The 23457-nt window shown below is 25.0% G+C and overlaps 1 protein-coding gene across 1 annotated transcript in view; it reads right to left on the bottom strand.

Moving 5' to 3' along the window:
- LOC126895583 (rap guanine nucleotide exchange factor 4) overlaps positions 1-23457 on the bottom strand; it is a 93670-nt gene that overhangs the window by 28999 nt on the left and 41214 nt on the right. The window contains exon 3 of the mRNA XM_050667607.1: positions 10548-10654. Coding sequence (XP_050523564.1) covers positions 10548-10654 — 107 coding nt within the window. The remainder of the gene's footprint in view (positions 1-10547; positions 10655-23457) is intronic.

Genomic DNA, 23457 nt, shown 5'->3' with positions numbered 1-23457 from the left:
TACAAAATAAATAGAAGGCATTTGATGAAACTATAATTGTAAAAAATATAATTTAAGTAATTACACGTATTAGTCTATTCTTTTTTTTATGAAAAATCTGACGCTATAACGAAATAAGAGCAACTAAAAAAAAATGTGTAAATTATGAGAAATACGTTTAAAAAATTTATCATGTTTTTATTTTATAAATGAAAATAAATGATTCAATAAATGGACTTCGTTATATCCGCAAATAGAGTAGTTGTTTTTTTTTTTTCATACTGTTTCCATGCATATTTTATAAACAGTAATAAAAACGTTTATGCTTTTAGCTGTGAATTATTCAGACATTCGTGATGGTATGTTTAATGTAATAATTAACCAAATAGCAAGAATAATACGCATCCTGTAATATTTATGATCAAAATATCACAATAATGTATTGCTAAAGCATACCTAGGAATATGTTATTGCAATGAATGTCGTCCAAGAGTATAAAATATCGGTCAGATAATGGCGTATAAATTATACTAATTTGTGTTAGAATTTAGCCGGTTACTGACAATTAAACTCGTATCCATTGCGGCAAAAATCTATATTTTCAGCAATCACAACAGTGTTACAGTTGTAAACAATAGTGCTCGACAAGAACTTATTTGCTTATTTACAAGTTATGGAAAATCTGCATTTTATAACTATTTAGGTGTAAAGAATTTCTTCGATTCATTTTTCAACACTTACATTTTCCACATAGTACGTGGCGATGACAAAACTCAAAGTGTTCAAATCGTTTTCAATTTTTCACTTAAACATAACATTATGTCATCTACGCACACCTACTAAATAAATAACTCCGGTCTGAAATCGTTGGCGGCGATCCTCATTCACTTTCGATAACACGTACGCTTGCCAAACGTATCATTACTATCCTCATTTATGGATGTTGCCTTTTCATGTTATTGATGAGATCAATTGTTTAAATCTAGCGCATAAATTTATATGGTACTTAACAAACAGGTACTCTGCCAAGTTTCAGTCACTTTTACCCAGCAACTTGCAATCAATTACTTTCTTGTAATCGAATCCGTCCTGCACAATACACATGACTATCCCACTTAAAACCAACCACAACCTACACCCTCTAATAACATCATCTATCAAATAGTTATAATGTATCTCAATCAACATACTCATAATGACTCTTAAAATAGTTCTAAAATGAAAGATGATTTTATACTCTTTTTTTTAACCCATTCAAAGTCGACTTGTCGAGTCTAAGTAACATAAAAAATTTAACTCGCTAAGAATTTTATGAATTATTTGCCAAAATAATATGTACACCGCAGTAGATGAACTATGGTAAGCAATAAAATATTTTTGTTTTTCATACGTCATATGAAGATTACCAGAGTATTAAATTTTGCATTATTATTCAGAGGGTGCAATTTAATTGAATGCATTAGACTTATAACTAGAACTCGTACTTTCATGCAATAAAACACACGAAAATAAGTATGCATATGCCCTAAAAACTAACAATGTGTGCAACTATATGAAAAAGTAAAAAAATATACATTTGTATTCACATATATAATACACATATAAAATACATCGTAGGTTATCTTGAAATAATATATAAAATATGTCAATATTTCATAAATTATTTTTTATTTTTGTTAAAACTTTTACATAGATTTAAAAAAAAATAGTCACAAATTAAAAATAAATAAAAGTTAATATTTCTTAAAGCTTTTATAATTTTGATAAAGTTAATTAACTACTTCCACAATTAATTCATTTGACATGTCATTTACCCATTACAGTTTCTTGATTTTTTTTTCACAAATGCTAATTTCCCAAAATAAAAACAACATGCCAAAATTTTAGATTTGAATATATTTATTTTTGAAGCAATACAAATTTTAAATACATGCTAATACAATATTAGGGATGATTGTTCGTAGAAAAGATACTTAACCGTCGTTTTTGTGACATATTTATTGTAACCTAAAGTAATCGTTCACAATCCTACTTATAGTTATAACTTTTTGATTGACGAATTTTCGACACGTTGACCGAGACTATTATCACGAAAATAGCATTGTCACATACAGTATCATACATTGCTATGTGGTCATACTTTTTCCGGTAGCTTTATATATTTTACTATGTTTAGAATGTTTTAATTTATTAATTTAAAAAAAAATTAACAGAAAATTAAAACAGAATCATTATTTTAGTTAATAATTCATAGGTTACTTACAATTTTTTTCATAGACAACTTTTAAATGATTCAAATTGTTATTAACGAAAATGATTTGTTGGAAAAACGGAACGGGAAATAAATAAATAATAATAATTTATTATTTGTGATAAATATTATGTTAAATTAAAAATATAAGTTTAAGGAAAAAAATATTTTACTCAATAAGGCAAAACTAGTACATAGACATATTTCGGGAATAATGTTTCCATCATTAACTCTAAAGACATATTGACACATCGAAAATTTATTTATTTATATATGACCTGACGCTTCATCACTTAGTCCATTGTGACGTCGTGTTGTGCCAGTTTATACACGATTTAATAATGAATTTTGTAATGGGCCTAGATTCCAATTGAATAATTTGTTTATATTTTTAAACATTTTTATTGTCTTCCTTATATTAAATTCTTTGTAATTATTTAAAACATAACCAAGTGTTCAAAAATATCGGGGAAAACAATTTCAATAAAATAATATTATTTTTAATTTTTTATTTCAAAATTACAATTTTTTAGTCCTTTTTTACAAAAAAAATTTCATGAGTCGAAGATCGATTAAGATAAAGTACATATCATATTAAAGACTATTCATAAGTAAAGTAAGTATGTGTGCAGAGGTGGATCCAACCCTTACTGGATTACTCTTATAATTTTATGAAAAATAAAAATAATTTTTTAGCATCAATGAGAAAGTATTGTTTGTGTGATGATGTGCGTTTTTTAAGTCTATCCATGGAAATTTTCAGCTCTCATTGATCCTAAAGAAAATTTACTAGGGTATACTAATGATAATAAGCTATAATAATAAGATAATAAGTTTTTTTATAAACATTCAATTCTTGAAAATATTTCGGAACTATTACTATAAATCTATATAAAATTAATGTTTTTGAACGTTTTGCAAATAAAAAAAAAAATTGTCCCCAAAATTGTGAAAAATCGGCCGTCAACGTAACAAAATCGCAATAAAATAAAAAATTAAATTATTTTGAATTAAGCAATTTATTTAACAATAAATAAATAAAATTAAAAATATTAATTTAAAACTAAAATATTGTTATCTCAAAATGCCACAAATATTACTAAAAAACTATACAAATTTTAAATTTATCAAAAGTTATAAATGATGTCAAACATTTTGTATATTCAAAAAAAAAATTTTTAGATCAAATTTTGCACTAAATTATAAATATTTTTTTTTGTTTTATTTTAAAGGATTAACTTTTGTTGTCTACAAATAATTTTTTAACGTTGAGATTGAACTCTCTATGTTTGGTAAACCAGAGGTGTATATTTAAAATATAATATAGTTTATGGTTACACCTTCGACAAATTTAGATTCTTAATATAAACTTCTTTACCGCTTAGAACTTGAGAATTTTACCTTTTTTAATATACCCAATAATTTTATATAACAATTTATATTTATTTTGATCTTCAGTTTTGTAGCGACTTTATAATTTTTTATTTTTTTTTCTTCGATTGTATAAGACTATTACTCAATTGAATGTATTGCTTTTGCAAACGTTAGATAGATAATGGTTTGAAATCAAAGTTTGAATTGATAAAATGTTATAATTCGTAATAAATGTCAAATTAATTGCTTCAGCCAAAAATCAATTATCGGTTATGTTTAAGAAAATTATTTTACAGAGTAATCAGATTTGAAGGATTAAAATAAAATACCTTCAAGATTTATATTGCAACTCATCATTAATAAGTGATATATCAGGTTACACTTCCCTAAAACTTGAGACTTAAACCTATAATAGCCAGTGTTGAAATGTAAGTTATTATTGATTCATTTAGTGTTCTACTAATAGTGTCTCTTTAAATCGAATATCAATTTACATTTTAAGAATGCTTAACTTGAATCATTGAATATTCCTTTTATAGAAACAATGTATAATTCTAATTACTCTTGTCTACTGAACATAAGTTTTAAGCCTTGAAATATTTAAAATTAATTCAAATTACAATGAAGTTTCTAAAATTCAATACAGCTGCGTTTGGTTTAATTACTAAATTACAAACTACCGCAAAGCCCAAAACTTTAATATGATTCTGCATTAAATACGCCTATGAAATATAAGTAGCTTTGATGGATGATATACCTGTACATTATATCAGAAACGTTGATTAATAATTATTCAAACCTATGAGATTTCGACACACAATTTATGCTGCCTCAATGAATAGACAATCTATAATTATTTAAGATAATAATACCTTATTAAGTAAAAACGTAGTTTTCAGGAATTGTAAAATGTATTTCTTAATTACTTAGTTATATGTTAAGATCAAATATTATTATAATACCTTTTATAGCTTGTACGGGTACAGTAACGTTTAATATATTGGGTTGAAAAATATTCATTAAATTATTATTATTATTATTAATATAAGTGTTATACTATTAAATTAAGGTTACAACTGATTAAACCAGAGACTGAAATAAAATTGACATCAAATAGTGGAATAACTATAACGTTCATAATTTAAACTCATTCTCATTTTATCAACTACTTATATGAATACTATCAATAATGACAAATATAAATAAGTTCATTATACAGGAAATTTCTTAAAAATTCCTATAAAAGAAGATTTCAGCTAAATACATAGACATTTGCGTGAAAATTAACATTTCCCTTGGTGAAATGTGTTTTGCGCATTAATTTAATGAAAATGTTCCAATAAATATTTTTATAAAAACTAAAATCGAGTATTTAATGTATTAAATACTCGATTTGTACAGTATTTTCAAGTTCATTAAAATTTCTTTGTGAAAATAATAAAAATTATTGAAAAATCCAGTTTAAAATTTACATAGGCTTGTTTTTGTATGTTAGACATATGATGAATAGGAAAACTCTTAAGTCAGTATGACACGGCCGAGGTATTAGAGTCGCACTGATTTGTGGATATCAACCGGATCAAGATAGTAATACACCGAGACCATGTTGCATTTCCCTAAATCGCCCATTAAGCATTACCCGAAATGTCTCATCACTAACTGGCGGCGGTGACATAAATTCAGATGAACGGGCCGCCAATCAGTCTGTGATTAACGCTTTCACGGTCATAGTAATACTCGTGTTTTAACATACTGACTTGCGTTTATTCTTTTTTCGAAATATTGTAATAAAGTAAAATTTATTTGAAGTTTGATTATTTAGCTGTCGTTCCCTACCGCTCTACCATAACAAGTAATATTAGCATTAACACAATCAATTTTTTAATGTGGTATATCTATTTGGGGTCGTGTTTACCATTACATTATGATTATTCCAAAAAGTATAATAAATTGATTGGTTAAAATCTTATTGTAGACACCTAAATATTACAATACCAACTTGTTGAACCTAGTATAAAAAATTTAATATCTTACCTATCCATCTTGTAATAAAAAAAAAAAAAATACGTCATACATATTCATTAAATTTATAAATAACCAAACATTTTTTTTCAGCTCTTTTTCATTTCTAAAAAACTAGTTTAAAGTTATTATCCATTAGTAACTTTCATCATTAGTTGATCTTTTAATTAGTATTGTATATTATAATTCAAAGAATTCATCTTGATATAGTTTTAATGGGTAAAAGGAAAGCATATAATTCAATTTTATTTTTAAATGTATAGTAATTAAATATATAAGATTGTATAAACTTTTAAAAGGAAAATAATTATTTAAGTTAATACTTTTAAGATAACGCGTTAGACATAAATATCTAACGCATTATCTTGTGTTGCAGGGAGGTTTTTTAATTATAGTGAAACAATCACCCTGTATTCTATCAACACTGTTAAACCCAACATAACAAAGTATTTTTCATGGATTTTTTTAAACAGTATTTCATGTTTATCATTGACTTAAAAAAATATATTTGTTTAATTACTTTTCAAAAGTCAAGATAGCCTTATATAATTTTATTTTAAACCCTAAGTAAATTGTCTATTACTGAATAGTAAATAATTTTACCATTATGTTTATTAACTACCATTATATTCTTGTAATTATATTTAAAGAATATTGTACTTATAAAAAAATAACGAACAACTTCTTAAAGTATAATTAAGTAAAATGGGATTTCTGTATATATTTCAGCAATTATCAAAATTTAATTATTTATATAGCTTTAGAATTAATATTAACTGAAAAATTGGCGCAAAATACTCAAAGGATCACCTAAATCAACTTTCTTATAATTAATTGCTTATATAGCCCTACTTATCATATGTCGAATGAGTCGAATAATTTTACTTACCACATATAAGGTTAAAACAATAGAGATAAATGAATTCGTTATATTTAGATCAAATAGAAGATAATTACATAACATGTTTAATTATTTTCTAAGAGGAAAATATCTCCAATGTGATATAGAACGAATTGATGTTGAGATACATAGAATATTAAATTTATTTTAGGGTGCACGTAAACAATAATAATCGAAAGTACTATAGAATTAATTGTTCAGTGTCCTTTACCACATTCCAAAATGTGCTTTACCACAAAATTAATATCAAGTTTACCTACTTGAATGACCCATATTCCACTCGTAATGTCGAGCACATTATTGTATTTTATAGCTCTCTAAAACCATGCCAATTTTATATACCTATCATTAATAAAATATTGAAGGGCATATAACGCTTTATTAAATTTACACGATGTTAAAATATAAATTTTATTTTAAACCAACAAATATTCTAATACAGTAATTAAATACAAGATTATATAAATTATCGGAGCGATCGCGCAAATTTATACCTTTACATATTTTAGTAATATAAAATATGTTACATCAACTATAGTTAAAAAAGCCAATAATTGTTTCTATTTAGATACATGGAAATTTCAACAAAAAATCGAAAAGGCACTTCAATGTTCTACACTCTAAGTTTTAAGTGTGTAGTCAACACATCAAAATATCATTGCAATAATATTATTTGGTTTTAATAGCATATTGTAAACATTTCAAAGAAAGGTATCTACTACATTTATTGCATTATTTGCAATCCAAACAAACATGAAGTTCATTTTTACCTACTAAAGTATTTTTTCTCGCTGATATAAATGTACATAAGTGCGTTTTATTTTGAGCGTAGAGGGGTGGCATAAATGCAAATGCTGCTTCTTGAAATCTATAAAATAACTGAATTTGTAGTGTGTACATTTTATTTCATTTTATTCATGACCTTCCGTTTGTTTCGCATATTATTGGTTATACGTACCACTAAATTAAATTCCAGAATAAAACAACACATGGAATTATAGGAAATCTATTTAAATTTTTAACCATTTTATGTAGCTCACGTTCGTCACATTACATTTTTTATTACTACTATTTCTTCTCTTATTTCATGTTTTTCACATGTCATCTGAATATTTTTGATCATATTGTAAATTTTATAAAAGTCAGTCATTTCATTGTTGTATTATTTATAATTTTTAATCTTACATGTTGTAAACAGACTGTTTAGCAACAATAGAACGAATTTGTTCTATTTTCTAAAGTATTGTCGATATTCAAGAGTCTTTGTACTAACTCTAAATAATACAGCAATTCTATTTATTTTTTAGCCACCGAATGCTTTATATGATTGAGTGGTATGTTAATCATTATTTTGTTTTTATGTATTAAGTTGTAGACTTAAACATAACTCAATGATAAGAGTCATAAAAGAGCTATTCAGATGGGACGAATTAAACTTTTTGTTATTAATATTATATTAAAAATAACCACTTTTTTAACCATTGTTAAATTTTATCCCTTAAGTGACTCTATTGTAAAGTTTTTTAAAAATTTACGCGGTCAATATCAACAACATTCTTAGGGAGTTAATCTGTAGTTACGCTTATGTAAAAAAACAGACAAGTTTTTAATGCGCCAGCTGTATTATAAATTATTTGTGCTACTCATTCTGATACCTGAAAAAAGTATCAAAAATTTTAATCTATTTAAATTCTGTTCTTTTATTATTTATTAAATAGATGATAAAAAATGACGTCAATAGTTAAAATGTAAGATGAAAACAAATAGTTAATTACGTAGCTTTACGCAAACCCTTTAACATAATTTCACGCTTTTGATTAACAATAAGTTTATTGTAGTCTGACTTGAATAAATAAGATAAATTAAGTGTTGGTGCTCTATAGCAATTACTATATTATTATCCAAAAAGCACTCGAACAACGAGTTCTACACAATAGTATACTTAGATAATTTGATCAAAGTCTTTTGTCGATCTATAGTTTCAGGGTCTTTGACTACGGAAAAAGTTATAAACGACTTTATGTGACGAGGTAAAAGAGAACAAACGACATAGTTCCCTATAGGGGTTAGATATATATTTTGCGGTACAGTATTTACACATGATAATGGTTAGATTGAGACTCACTTAAGTATACTTTGAGTACAGTACGGTGTTTGCAATGACATTAAAAGCTACCAAGACTTCTGTAAAGACGTTAACTTGCAAATTTCAATAGGCAACAAAACAATGAAATTTACAAATATATATAGCGTTTTTCCTATTAAAATTAATAGTGTAAGTTATCTCTGTTACAGGACATTTGTGTAAAGCGAATGACGTGTTCCAAGTTTCTCATAGTTCAACATTAAATATTACAATAAAAAGTTATATAATTATACGGCAAAACTATAATAAAAGTTTCAGTGTATTTATTATTAACATTAATTCATTCGTAGTTTAATTTCTACAGTTTTATTTTTATTCATATGCTCAATGATGAATAACTTGTAAAATTAATAATAGCGTTCTGATACAGATTTTACAAAAAACTAAAACAAATGATCACATAATGTATTTTGAAAGTATTATATTATTCAACAAAACCGAAATAACAAGTATCGACGAGAATCAAAAATTCACGTTAATCACCATGATAAGTTTTGGAAGATGACAACAAAAGAAAAGTTAGGAGCATTTATAAAACATAATTACTTAAACTTTACAAATTCAAATATATAGTTTACAGTCTGTTGTTTTAGACGTTCAGTTGTGAAAAAAATCAACTACCCCACTTTAGACGTTTTCAAATTACATTAGTCCCTTCAGGCGTGAGTTTCGTGTTATAGCGCGTAGTAACTAGAAATGCTCTTTATATTATTATGGAAATAAGTCACTGTGTAAAATTCTAGGAAAATAATATTCAGGTTTCCGGACAGCCATTATGTATATGACTAAGCTACTGCAATGTCCTTTGAGTTTGAACACTTACTCTTGAATGCTCAGTATTTTGATGTCTCTTTGTGTTGATTCGACTTAATATCCGTATGCCATAGGCACCACCCCAAATATTTTAACTTGCTCTGTTTATATTCAATTTACTGTTTCTACGTTTATATACTTCAAAACGCAAAATGCATTGTGTAATTACGTGGAATTCAATTTTCATGTGAAATTAACAAATGAATATAATAAATTGTAACTAAATTTCATTCTTTAAAAATATATCGTTTTAGCGCTAATCATTCGATTTCTCTTAAACAAAGTCAAAAAAAATAATTTTAATATTTATTAGTGCCATATAATTCTCGATTTATCAGTTATAAATTACTTTTTTGCATCATCCTTTTTCACTTTTTGGGATAGCAAACTTAATTTGTTTAAAAGGCAACATACATATTTAAATAACTTATAAAATACAAAATAATCTAATTAATGAAATGACTGGTAGACAACATCTTCTGACCCATTATTTAAGAAGTTATTACAATTTTAAAATATAGACTGGAGGTGAGGTACAGGTATGACAATACTCACCATTAGATGTTTCTCGGTCGCATACCTCCTCCCGCCTAGCTATAAAAAATATCAATAATTTCTGAATTACTAACCCAAAAGTTGTTATCGACCAGTCATTTCATTAATTAGATTATTTCGTATTTTATAAGTTATTTAAATATGATGTTGCCTTTAAAAAAAATTAAGTTGACATCCTTAAAGGTTAAAAAGGGTGATCCTCAAAAGTAATTTATAATTGATAAATCGAGAATCATACGACACTAAAAATTACCAAAAGTAATATTATTAATATAATTATTATTTTAAGAGAAATTCAGTGGCTAGCGTTAAAAATATAATCTGTATATACATATTTGCATATATAGGGTGTTCAGTAAGTAAGAAAAGGGTTATCTATTGTTCTCATTGTTGTAACAATTGACCCGTTTCCTCACTTATTGATTACCCTGTATAGATCATCATAAATAGATAGATTCTATATTTTAATAGTTTTAGTTTAGATATTCATTATTTTACTACATTACCTTGTCGTTTACTGAGGATGAACTTTGAGTTGTATGAGCTAATTTGGCTTCTAGACTACCACCCAATACTGCATACCAACTAGATCCAATTTCCCCTTGTCTGAACACTGAAACATCAAAAGATGAATTATGTACTTCTAATGTGATAATATCTAAAAAATTTGAATGTACGTCTAATATTAATTTTTTAATAGTATATTTCTTCTGAGAAAAATAAAAATAATTTTAAGTAAATTGTTTTTTTTTTAGTGAACAATTGTCAAATTTTCGTATATACATATTTCATATAAATACATTGATAAGTATATATTTCTGAGTCGATTACATTATCTCATATTTGTGTGCTGCATCAATATACATTTACTATGCGAATATTATAACGTTCTAATACTTCCGACACTGTTAGACGTATCCTGTCTTTTAAGATTACAATATTCACAATATATCTAGAAATTAAATCTTCAATGTTATTATTCATTAAAACTGAATTTTCTTCAGCGTTTTCTGTTCAAACATATTTTAACTAAGAGATATCTGTCAATATTTTTTTGTGAGAGAATGTCAAATAAATATTTGTAAACTAACTTAAGTTTAATTTAATAAAATAGCTTGTACATTCTTAAAATTAATTTTTGAAATTTTCCACTAATAATGACTGAAACCTAATTTATGGAGCTTTATACTTCCCTTTATACTCCTCTTTAAAATCGCCCTTGGCTTTAACTTACTATAATAATATTTAAATGTTTATCATAATATTAATACTAAAACAGATTAAAAATAAATAACTCTTGTTGTTGATGATTAATATTTTTAATCAATACTTTATGTTTTTATTCTTATGATTTATTTATATGCATCGATAAATAATGTTAGATGCAAAGAGTTTAAATCGTCCATAAAAAGTTTAGCCTGTGCAGCCAACAGCTGAGAATTACGTTCTTTTATTTACATTACCTCTCAAATCTTTCAAAGGTTACTGTGAATAAATGCTATAATAAAATACAAAAACACAGATAAATGCAATATTTGAATACGTGAACACGTGTAAAATATTAATCAAACGACATTTGACACAAGTTATAACAGTTTTGTTAAAGTAGTTATTTTATTATTTTATTTTTTCTTCAGAAACGAATCTCGAGAACAACCAATAAGTTACAAGTGTTTGATTAAAACAAGTCGTCTAAGGAAGGAAGTGATAAATTTCGAAAAACTTTGTGCTGTTAAAATAATAACCGGAACCAAACTGAAATGTTTGAAGTTACATGCACGAACATAAGAATCGTTATATTAATTAATTTCAACTGCTAAATTAGAACTCGAAATTGACTTCATAGGCCATTAAATTTAATTTATTATTTGTTTCATATTGAGTCTATTGTAAATAAAAATTTTATATCCACTGCTTAGTGTAACAAGTTTGCGAATAGCGTCAGTAAGATGTTATACAGTGTTGAATATTTGGAAAAGCAATAAAATCAGCAGCATTATAACTGTAGAATTTTGTATTGGGGGTCATAAAAAGTTATAACAGTAGCCTACGCTTGAATCTTAAGCTGTGACATCAATTACACTTATGAGTGGGAGTTAATAAATTGGTATGAGATTAATGGTAAATATAAAACAACTTTTGTAAATGCAATAGTATTTACAAATGCAATTGCAGGGCGTTGATAATGAAAATTTATTAAAGTCCTAAAGTTGCCCACAGACACAATTACTTTTATGTATTTCATTGTTCAAAATACTAGCCTAATATAAGATTTAATAGTCCTCAGTGAAATATTGAGTCCTATCAAGATGCCGAAGGAACATTTATATTCTGAGGGGGCGTCAAGCGTAAATCTACTTATCCCTATTGAAACTTTAAAATTGTATTACAACATAAATATTTATATTTCAATATATTTATATACATATTAGTTTTGGAGTGATAGCTCTATTGTTTGACTATTATATACAATGGTTCCCATGAAATCGTCATTTTTCTCTTCAATTTTTTAAAGTGTAGACCACATGGAATTCATAACATTTTTCGATAGACTGTTTTGTTTTTGGTATAAAAAGGAAAAAAAATTGAAGAAGTCTTGGCCAAAGTATAAAGCGAATATACATTAATGTGTAGCATTTGCTCGTGATTAAAAGTTTTTCCAATTTACTTCTAAAATAAATGTTTTAATGTGTAATTTTATTATTACTTTCACTTATAACAAATAAAAACGAAAATTTATATTTTCATTTCGATAAGCGCAATTTAAAAAATCTCCATTAATTCTGTTTATTTGCAACAAATATTACTATATATCAGCATACATAAATTAATGAACTTTAAACTTACTTTTTTCTTGGACATTAACAATTTAATGTTAACAAAAAATTATAGATATCGCAGGTATTCTTAAATAATTAAAATTATTTTGTTCATTGAATGAACGACAATAATTTAAGAAAACGAAATGTTATCGTGTTTTGGAATACTCGTACAACATAAATTATTTATTATTATGCGAATATTTTATAACCTTTATCGGTTATATAATTTTACAGTTTAAACTTTTTTAATTGTGGAAACATAAACCAATTATACAGGAAATAATTTTAATGACTGAAAATGTTTTCATCGATATAAATTGTCAAATATAATCTTAATTAAAGTTTATGATATTAAAATAAAGTATCGACATTTCTATTGCACGAAGAAATTTTATTACTGAAAACATCACTTAAAACATAGCAAAATATAGTAAGTAAACTTTTTTATTTTACCGCTTCACTCTTCTACTTTGCTAAAAATATAAACATTTTAAATTAAATTCACAAACAAAAATAATAATGTAATAATAAAGTAAGTTGCAATGTTGGCAGTTACTCTTAAAAATCGTAAAAAAATGGAATACTACACTATAAAGCCTGAAGAATTTACATGTCATTTGCAACTGTCGCACAAAATACTGAAAGCTAAAAGCGTTCTGGGCTTGAAAGACTGTTTTTATGTCACGTGTCAAGCTTATGTACAATATTTAGAGATGCTCGTTTTAAAATAGAAATGTTGAACCAAAACAAACTTATTGTAAGGTTGGTATTCGAAATCATATAACTGGTCAAAAATAACGTTGTACTATATGAATATTAAGTGTTACAATGAATTTATTGTATTTTAAATCAAGAAAAAAATTTACAAATTGTATTTAATTAATAGACATTCTATGACCTAAACGTCCAATTAAAAAAAAGTATGCACTATTCGAACATAATACTGTTTCAAAGTTTTAAAAAAATATTCAGTTACTAGAAGAGTAGTTTATAGAAAGAAGCTACACCTCCTTTTAATATTCATTCTATTTAAAATTTAACTCTATTATTTTTCACATATCATAACATAACAAAATGACAATTAAAAAAATATTAAGTTGTTTTAATTTAGTTTACAAAATTTATTCAACTACTTTCACGCTATTGAACTGAGAAGTCATTACTTATGTAGTTTTATTTGCCATACACTCAAAATGTAAACAATTGTATAATAATATATTAATTTTTTCTAAGCGTACTTAAAACCCTTTTCAAATTAATCATAGTGTCAATATATGCAATTGAACTAAAATATTTCAAAATGTAAACGTTTCCAAGGTGATTTTTATATAAATACATAACCATTATTAATTTCTTTGTACATTTTATGGATTAAAAACTATCAAAATGTTAAATTTTAATCAGATAAAATGTGTAACTTTAATAAATTATAACATTATATACTACAATGATGGTTTACAAATAGATTTTATAATTACATTAAAGGTTGTAAAATAAATTGTTTTTATTTTTACTTTAAAATACTACTTTTGATTTCATTTGGTAAAATAAATTGAATATTTAGAAGGGTACATTACATTATACGGTATACATACACGAAGTATAAATTGTATTATATAAACTTTATAAAGGTTTTATATTTTTATATATTTGGATTTACTAACGAACAATTTTTTGCATTAAATTGGGACTTTTAATAGCATACCTTTACTTGGTACATGGAGGATTTTTTTCCTCAATTTTTTCACTTAACACTTTTTAAAAGAGTAAATTATTATTTCTTTTTTTTAAGTATAAATTTATTTTTATTTAAATTTTCCTTGCTTTGATGTAGATTGAAAAATACATAATAAAAGAATATTATTCTGATTTTTTTCTTTTACATTCAATTGTGTAACAAAGAAATAGTTATCTACAGAATTCCTACTTGAATCAATCCATGTGAATAACTTAACTTGTGCGCTATTATAGTTGAAAAATACTTAACGTTTCATTTAAAATTGTTTTTAAACTTATATTAACTTAATTTATTTATTAAACTAACATTCATCTTATCTTATAAGATGAATAAAAACAATTATACAAAAATATGTTTTTTTACCTTGAGCTGTTCGATGAAAAACAAACAAGAAGAATATGTGACACAAAGTGGAACAGATCTAATTGACAACTCTTATAACTTTTGATACAATTAATATTTCGTTGCAATTCTTTTTTTAATAATAATTAAAAAGAGTATAATAATTTACACTCTCTTAGACTACGATAAAGTCACAATCTTTATCATTTGATTTTAATGATAAAAATAATTTTTTTATAATATTGAATTTTTTCCAAATTTCAAAAAGGTCGTTTTTATTTATTTTTTTTATACAAATATATTTAATGCGTCGATAAAGATTTTAGGGAACATGCTTACTGAGTTTCACGTATTTTAACTCAATGCATAAAACCGACTATGTCATAGTATGACATAGGTATGTAAAGCAGGTGGAGTATACGTTATAAATAAACATCAGTACAAACTGTACCACCCACGCTACATACCAACTATATGTATTAAAATGCTTATAATTCAATAATTATTCGTCCTAAAATTTGATAGACTCATTAATCATTTATGTAAGAAAAGTGCTAAAAAATTGGCTATTTGAGAGATTCAAAAATAATTTTTTGGCTTTTTAAGTTGCCTATATTTTTTGATTTATTAGCAATTAATTACTTTTTAAAATTATACCTTATAATGCATAAGGTAACATACAAATTTAACTAACTTATAAGATAGAAAATTATAAAAAGTATTAGTGGATAACAACTTCTGAACTACTACTTCAATTGGAGAAAATTATTCACATTTTTATACTTATATAGGAAGAATAGTGTGGCCGATTCTAATGATAAGAATAGTCATACCCATGTTTAGGTAAAGTTATGAACTGACAAAGTACTTAATAAAAAATAAATTAAGAAATATTTGTAACTATAAAAAACAAAAAAAAAAATTTTGAAATTATATCCGTTTTGTAATTAATTGAGCGTGTTAGGGTAAAAAAATCACTTTTATACGTTGATTAGGTATAAAAGACGACAATTAAAATTGTATTCAAATTTTAAAGGAAAATTAACAATATATCTCTTTTACATTAATAAATAAATATAGCTGAAATAGCCACCAATTAATCTTGAAAGGTTTTATTAAGCATTTTTTAGTAAAATACTAAAAACACCAAATAAATAAAATTTTCAGAGAGAGTAATATAGCTAGACATCTTTTGTGTCATTTAATCTTTTAACATTAAACAAAAATAATTTCATAAAAATAAAAATTGATACTCCATAAATAATTAAGAGACTCAAATATTGCACTATGCTATTGTTAAGCATTTCGAATTAAAATTAAATAAACAATTTTGTGAAACCTAATTAATTAATTTAAACTGTAAATACAAAAGTATTTTTAGAATAATAAAATGTCAAATGCAAATAAAATCATTTCCAGTTGAATGAGTGATATTTTATTTTTAAACGTTATTGTCTTTCTTTTCATTTTGATTTCATTCAAATCTTGTTTAAATGTTTACTTTTTTTGTAATTCAAATATTTATTGTTAAAACAATTTTTATCGACCGAACGAAAAAAAAAAGAGAGTTCATAAAATATAAATAACAACCTGTCTGTTAAATGAACATTCTGTTAACACAGCAATATTTGCTTACATACTGCCCACGATACAACAATTTTGATATCAAGTTATCCATTACATTTATGATACATTTTTATTATAAATATAATATTTTCTAAGGACTTAAAATCTAACTTTGTATTTAATAATACATTTTGGAATACATGGAAGTTTGAATAGCTAATTAAAATTGACTAATTTAATCGATTTAATTAATTTAATTGGATTTTTATTTGCGTGATTAATGCACCATAAGTCATGTGTATTAAATGGGGTTTTAAAAGTATAATTTAAGCTTACTTCTTAAATACTGAATGATTTGCCTACAATGTCAATGAAATCAAATTAGAATAATCTGCGCGTTAAAATAAAAGTCGTTGCATATAATAAACTTCAATAATCCTAAAAAACAACAAGTGCTCCTTAAAAGTAACGATCGTGGAATAGTCTTATTTATGTCATTGAATTTAAATAAACGTGAAACTATAGTAAACGCAATTTTCATCTCGGAAGTCTTTTTAACGAGTGAATCAGCAACTACCAAAAACTTCTACTTACTTTTTTTTTAAAAAACTTATTGAGTTATTCTCAAAATTATTATACTACGTATAAAATGAACAACGGCCCTACGTATGAAGATACAAACATAACACAATTTTCAAGATAAGGGAAGTCATGATCGTGTAGAGAACAGTTTACCTTATCGGATCACATGTTGGGGCGTGATGAAAATTCTCAATTCATGAGGATACTTCTCTTGTTTAAATTTTAAATATATATCGGTTATGCGATTTCTTTGGGATAATAGGTTCCTTTCTTAGGTGCTAGCTTTAATGCCCAGCTTTTATAGTTTATACCGCATACGTTCGTTTTCAATTCAATTTCTCCGTACGAATGTAAACATACTCGTAAAACCTTTTTTTCCTACTCTTCATGGTTCCCATAACTGTACGCTGAAGGCTATAATAGTCTCAAAAAAAAAAAAAAGTAATAATAATAATAGTAGCAACAGATGTGTCCTCGTATACTGACAGCCGAGCCTTCAAACCGTAATGTGAAATGTTCTACAGTTTTGACGATTGTATTAAACTAATAAATCTCTAATAAAGAACATCATTGGAATCCCTTTTCCATCAAATATTTTTCACAATAAATCATTAAAGTTATAACTCGTATGATATTCGTTTTAATAGAATTCAACCCGAACTAATTTTTACTTTGCGCAAAAAAAGTATTTTTAGTACTGAGTATTTTTATAGTAACGTATATTATTTTAATGAAAGTTCTTAATACTGAATTATCATTATATAGGTATCATATAAATAATTATAGGGTAAGAACTGATCAAATAACAGACCCACTGTAATAGCAGAGTTTTGTAGTTTAAGCTTCACTGTAGTGTGCAGTAATGACATTAAGTTTTATGGATATGGCTGACTATAGTTTTCAACTTTTAAAATTGATTATATTTAAGTAGAAGATGAAAAATCAATTGGATTACATAATAATACATGAAACCAACTTCTTTTTCTCGTGGGATTTTCCAATCAATATTTTCATATTATTGTACTTGGTAATATTGAAACAAGAATATTAAGTATTATGTCTTTACTTTTTAAATTTTTACATATACTATATATTCTATTCCTGCCTTCCTCAATTTTATTTTACTGTGCCTTTTATTTTTTAAGCTTTTAATAATTTTTTTCTTTAAAAATTTTTCATTTTTATAAAATTTTGAATTCATAGCTTAGTACGCATTTATTTAAATATAGTCATAATAGTGTATAGTTCCCCCTATATTAATTTTTTGTGTATAATTTCTATGGCGACCAATAACTAACGGTATATATAAGAAATATAATGATAGTACATTTTTAACTGAGATTAAAGTAGTAATCGATATAAAATTAATTAATTATAAAATTTGTTTAAAATATTGAGAATGACTACTTCAACTTATTTAAAAATTAAAGGTTATATAACATCAAACGCCCTAAATGGGTATACTCCTGAGAGAAATAATTCAGTGGTTAAAACTTTTGGTAAAGCCTGTTGGAAATTCTATCAATAACAACATTTTAAGTAAAAAAAAAGCACCGTAGGAATAGAAGTTTAAAAACTATAACCAAAATAATAAAATTAATAGCCAAGTTGGAGTTAAAATATAATTTATAAATTCAAAATATTAAAATTACTTGTTCCAAAAGCCATATTTGGCTTTTGTTATTAATACTATTAATACATAGGCTAGGTTGTTAAATAAATATAACGATAGTTACTGGTCTGAAATTGGAACTATACTGACGGTTTGGCTTATATTCTTTTGTTCTTATCATTTTTATTGTTTTTCATGAAAAAAAGTTGGTCAAAATATTATTTTTATCTACAAGTTTTAAATCATTTATTTCATATTCTAACTTTTTATTTAGCTTCTCTTTTACTCCATTATTTTACCATTTTAGCCATTTTGTTATAATATTGATAACCAATATGATAGGCGTTTTTAACTTTTTAAGTACTTTTTATCTTATAATATTAGTCAGTACTAATAAACACATTGTGATAAACATCATTAAACTCCAGATGACTAAAATTGAAAATTTATTTATTTAATTTTAATTTTTTGAAGATATATTGTATGATTTATTAAGAATTCTACACTCTATCTTTCTGTTAAATAATGATTTTTTAATAAAAAAAAAAAAATATTTAAATTTGATTTATTTCTATAAATTATAGTATTAACAAGTTTATTTTAGAAAAAAATTATTTCTAAAGGTCGATTTTAGGGATAACTTTTACAAGTTAAATTGGAACTTATTATTATTATTTTACTATATAATGATGAATGGTCTAAATAAAAATATTTTTAACTTTTTTACATATAAATTGGGTCTGACTTTCTTTTTCACAATTATTGTATTTTAATTATCTTTGGGCAAATTCTTATGAAAGGGACTTTATATCGTTACCACCTGATATAAATTTACTGTTCAATTCATTTGACGACATTATGTTTGTAATTGCTCCTTGACTATTTCATTATTTTATATTGAAGACATACGTTCAAGTTTATTTTATTATATATACATTTTATTGGTCTAGGTTTATTCAATACTAGATGTGCTATCTTTATTACCTTAGAAAACTTAATTAGACGTAAAGAACAAAGATTAAGTATTTCTGGTACATGTTCGCTATTATGCTTCATACATTCTTGGAATCGCTTCTTCAACATCATGAATAATTAAATACATTGATCACCTCAAAACATCCACTACCATTTTCATTATTAATGAAATATTTCATCAGAAACATTATTTACAATCAAATCATTATTGGTTTTCAATAATTAATGTTTTTTTTATTAATCAAAGCCATTTGAATGGAAGTTTCCACTTTATTTATTTTATATTTGTATAAAGTAAAAAAACAACTAAAATTGAAATTTTTAATTAAAATTCGTTTATCTTTCCTATTATAAAAAAAAAAATTATTCTTCTAAAAGTATATTTCTTTTTATCAAAGTAAAAGTTTTATATTACAAAAAAAAAATTTTATGTGTTAAGAACATTTAAGATATCTCACATTTTGAAAAAAGTAAAATAATTTATAATTACGAAAATTCATCCTTGTTTCATCATTAATATTTTATCATCATTTTTACTCAACATTTTTGAAGTATGCAGAGAAAAAAAATCTTGATCTTTGCTAATTATAATTTGACTATGATTTGTATTCTAAAATGTAGTTAAAAGATTTTAATTGTTCGAAGTACTTATATTTAAGCATACCAGAAACACATAATAGCTTGTTATCATAGCAATCATCATTCGCTTCAAAAAGTTCCATAAAAAGATATTTCTCAGAATGTTTTGATGAATTTTTTCTCGTTTCGTTTTTTTTTTTAGATATATTTAGACAAAAGATTTTCATAATATTCTTAAGATATTTATAAGATATTATTTTTTTATTTANCATACATTCTTGGAATCGCTTCTTCAACATCATGAATAATTAAATACATTGATCACCTCAAAACATCCACTACCATTTTCATTTGAAAAAAGTAAAATAATTTATAATTACGAAAATTCATCCTTGTTTCATCATTAATATTTTATCATCATTTTTACTCAACATTTTTGAAGTATGCAGAGAAAAAAAATCTTGATCTTTGCTAATTATAATTTGACTATGATTTGTATTCTAAAATGTAGTTAAAAGATTTTAATTGTTCGAAGTACTTATATTTAAGCATACCAGAAACACATAATAGCTTGTTATCATAGCAATCATCATTCGCTTCAAAAAGTTCCATAAAAAGATATTTCTCAGAATGTTTTGATGAATTTTTTCTCGTTTCGTTTTTTTTTTTAGATATATTTAGACAAAAGATTTTCATAATATTCTTAAGATATTTATAAGATATTATTTTTTTATTTATATGCACATTAATGCATGTAATTTCATTTAGTTTGAACTTTCCTGACATACTTTTATACATGACGATTCCTTTCATTTTAATTAACTATATAATGTAATTTTTAAATAGAAGTGTTTGAACGCAGCGCCCGATGGTATTCACGCGGGTTCGTTAACGTTCGTGGTTTTGTTTTGTCTTAAGTTTTTAGCTATGTCGAGGATTAAGAATGAGGTGAGTGGATTGTATGTTTGAATGTAGAATGAATTTCACAAGATATAATTATAACAATTAAATGTATTATATAATAAATATAAAATCTTATATACACCAATGTGGATAGGGGGGACACTTAATACTAATGCCACTAAGGCGATGATATAAACAAATAATAAATTATACAAGTGAGTCTTAGAAAGATAAATGAACAAGCATTATACTTATCTGCTAAATGAAACGGCTGATGATAGTGTTGAATATTGAAAGGATCAATTGAAGTCGAATGTAAGTAGCTGACCAAAGTGTACAATATGCTGTCAACGGTATTGTGATGTATCCCAGAAAATATATAGACCCAACGGCGATAAACTGAGCGCACAGGGTACGACAATCGCAATGGTGATATATTTTTTTTACAGTAAAAACGAATACAAAACTACTGGCTCGCAAACGCCATAGAGCTTATAACAGAGAAGCATTAAGATGGCTGCGACTATGGTAACATAGAGAGAAAACCGACAACAACTCGATGTAACACAACGATAACATGAATAATCAAAAAACACATTTTCTTGACAGCATATTCGACCGATGTGTATCCAACAAGAAGTAAAAGAAAATCACTAGAATTATAATATAATTGTGAAAAGCCATAATCATAATTACATAATGTTTAAAGTCCTTTAAATGCCAGTAGACGATTATTTATTTAAAATAAAATAATTTTACTTTACATTATGAAGATAGCGTAGTACACTTTTGGCTTATTACTCATTATAAATATAAGTTTAACAGAAGGCTAGGAATCAAAGTGATGGCAATTTTCGGAAATTTTTACCATATATAGTAATTTAGTTAATCTATATTGAATTTTTTTCAAAAATATGTAAGGTTAAAAGTTTGGTTATATTTGTATACTATATAGTAAAAATACATTAAAAGTTTTTTATTTATATGACAAATGTTTGATGTTTAAATCATAAAAAATTTTGCTTTAATTTAAATATTTTCAAAAAATTGATAATAATAAATAAAAAAATAATAATAATCTTCAATTTGAAAAATTGTTATTTTTTGCATATTTTCTTTAATAAAAATTCAGATAAGATATAATTTAGCATTTTTTTAACTTGATGCCTGATTATTTTAATCCAGAAGAACTGAGTATTTGTAAAGACAGATACAAAAAATATGTATACAATAAACAAATAAACATATCACAGTAAAATTAATTAGTTTCTTAGCTATGCATGGCTACTAAAAATTAATTTATGAAAATTTATAATTTATAGCTTCCAACAAAAAATTAACCACTTTTATGTCAGTCAAAAAACGCGAATAAATATTTTAAACAAATTCGTTTATAACGAAAAATGATTTATTTAAAGCGAAAAGGTCTAATTTCCATGATAGTAGTTTTTTGATCGTCTTACCCAATGAACCATATCTTTTTTATGGATGAAGTCGATAGGAAAGAAGAAAACAAATTTCCCCGATAAGGATATTGGAAATGTAATTCAATTTGAATCAAACAGGTTTGTACGTCTATTTGTAGAATTTTAAAAATTATCTAAATAGATTTCAAAAAAAAAAAATATCTTGGAAGACGATAATTGATTTAATTATTCCTGATATATTATAATATAATTATTTATTAAGTAATATAGGATGATTGATTTATCGTTGACCACTAAAACAACAATAATTTAGAGAATTTTTTTCCTGATTTTGTTAGGTAGTATGTATTTCTCAATTTATAAGTGATTAAATATTTTTTAGATTCATTGTTGTCCCTTAAAAGATATCAACTCAATTTTTTTTATCAACATACATATTATTAATCAGGACATAAATTAGACAATGATCCAACAAAGAAATGACTGGTTGACAACTTTTAGAACTTTTTAACTAGTATTTTTAAAGTTCTTAACACTTTAATATATAGTCTGAAAGTGTGATGGGGTATTGTTGTTTTTCATTAAGCATTTCTCTGCCACACAGCTCTGCTTCCATTCATGTATAAAAATGTCATAATTTCTGAATTACTGGCCCGAAAATTGTTAAAAGATTAGTATTTTTTTAAATTAGACTATTTTCTAACGTTCCAGACAGCTAAATATACATATTTTCCATTTAAAACAAAAAATATTATTTAATATAGAATAAATTGTCAAAATTATTATTATTTAGGCGAATTTTATTGGTTAACGATAAATCAATCACTTTGTAAATTAAATTTTATTTTGTCTACAGAGTCAAAAGTATAC

This window comes from Daktulosphaira vitifoliae, unplaced genomic scaffold (assembly GCF_025091365.1).
Source record: "Daktulosphaira vitifoliae isolate Bord-2020 unplaced genomic scaffold, ASM2509136v1 Scaffold_1, whole genome shotgun sequence".
NCBI lineage: Eukaryota > Metazoa > Arthropoda > Insecta > Hemiptera > Phylloxeridae > Daktulosphaira > Daktulosphaira vitifoliae.
The sequence above is the reverse complement of the archived record's forward strand: the minus strand, read 5'-3'. Positions and strand labels throughout refer to the sequence as shown.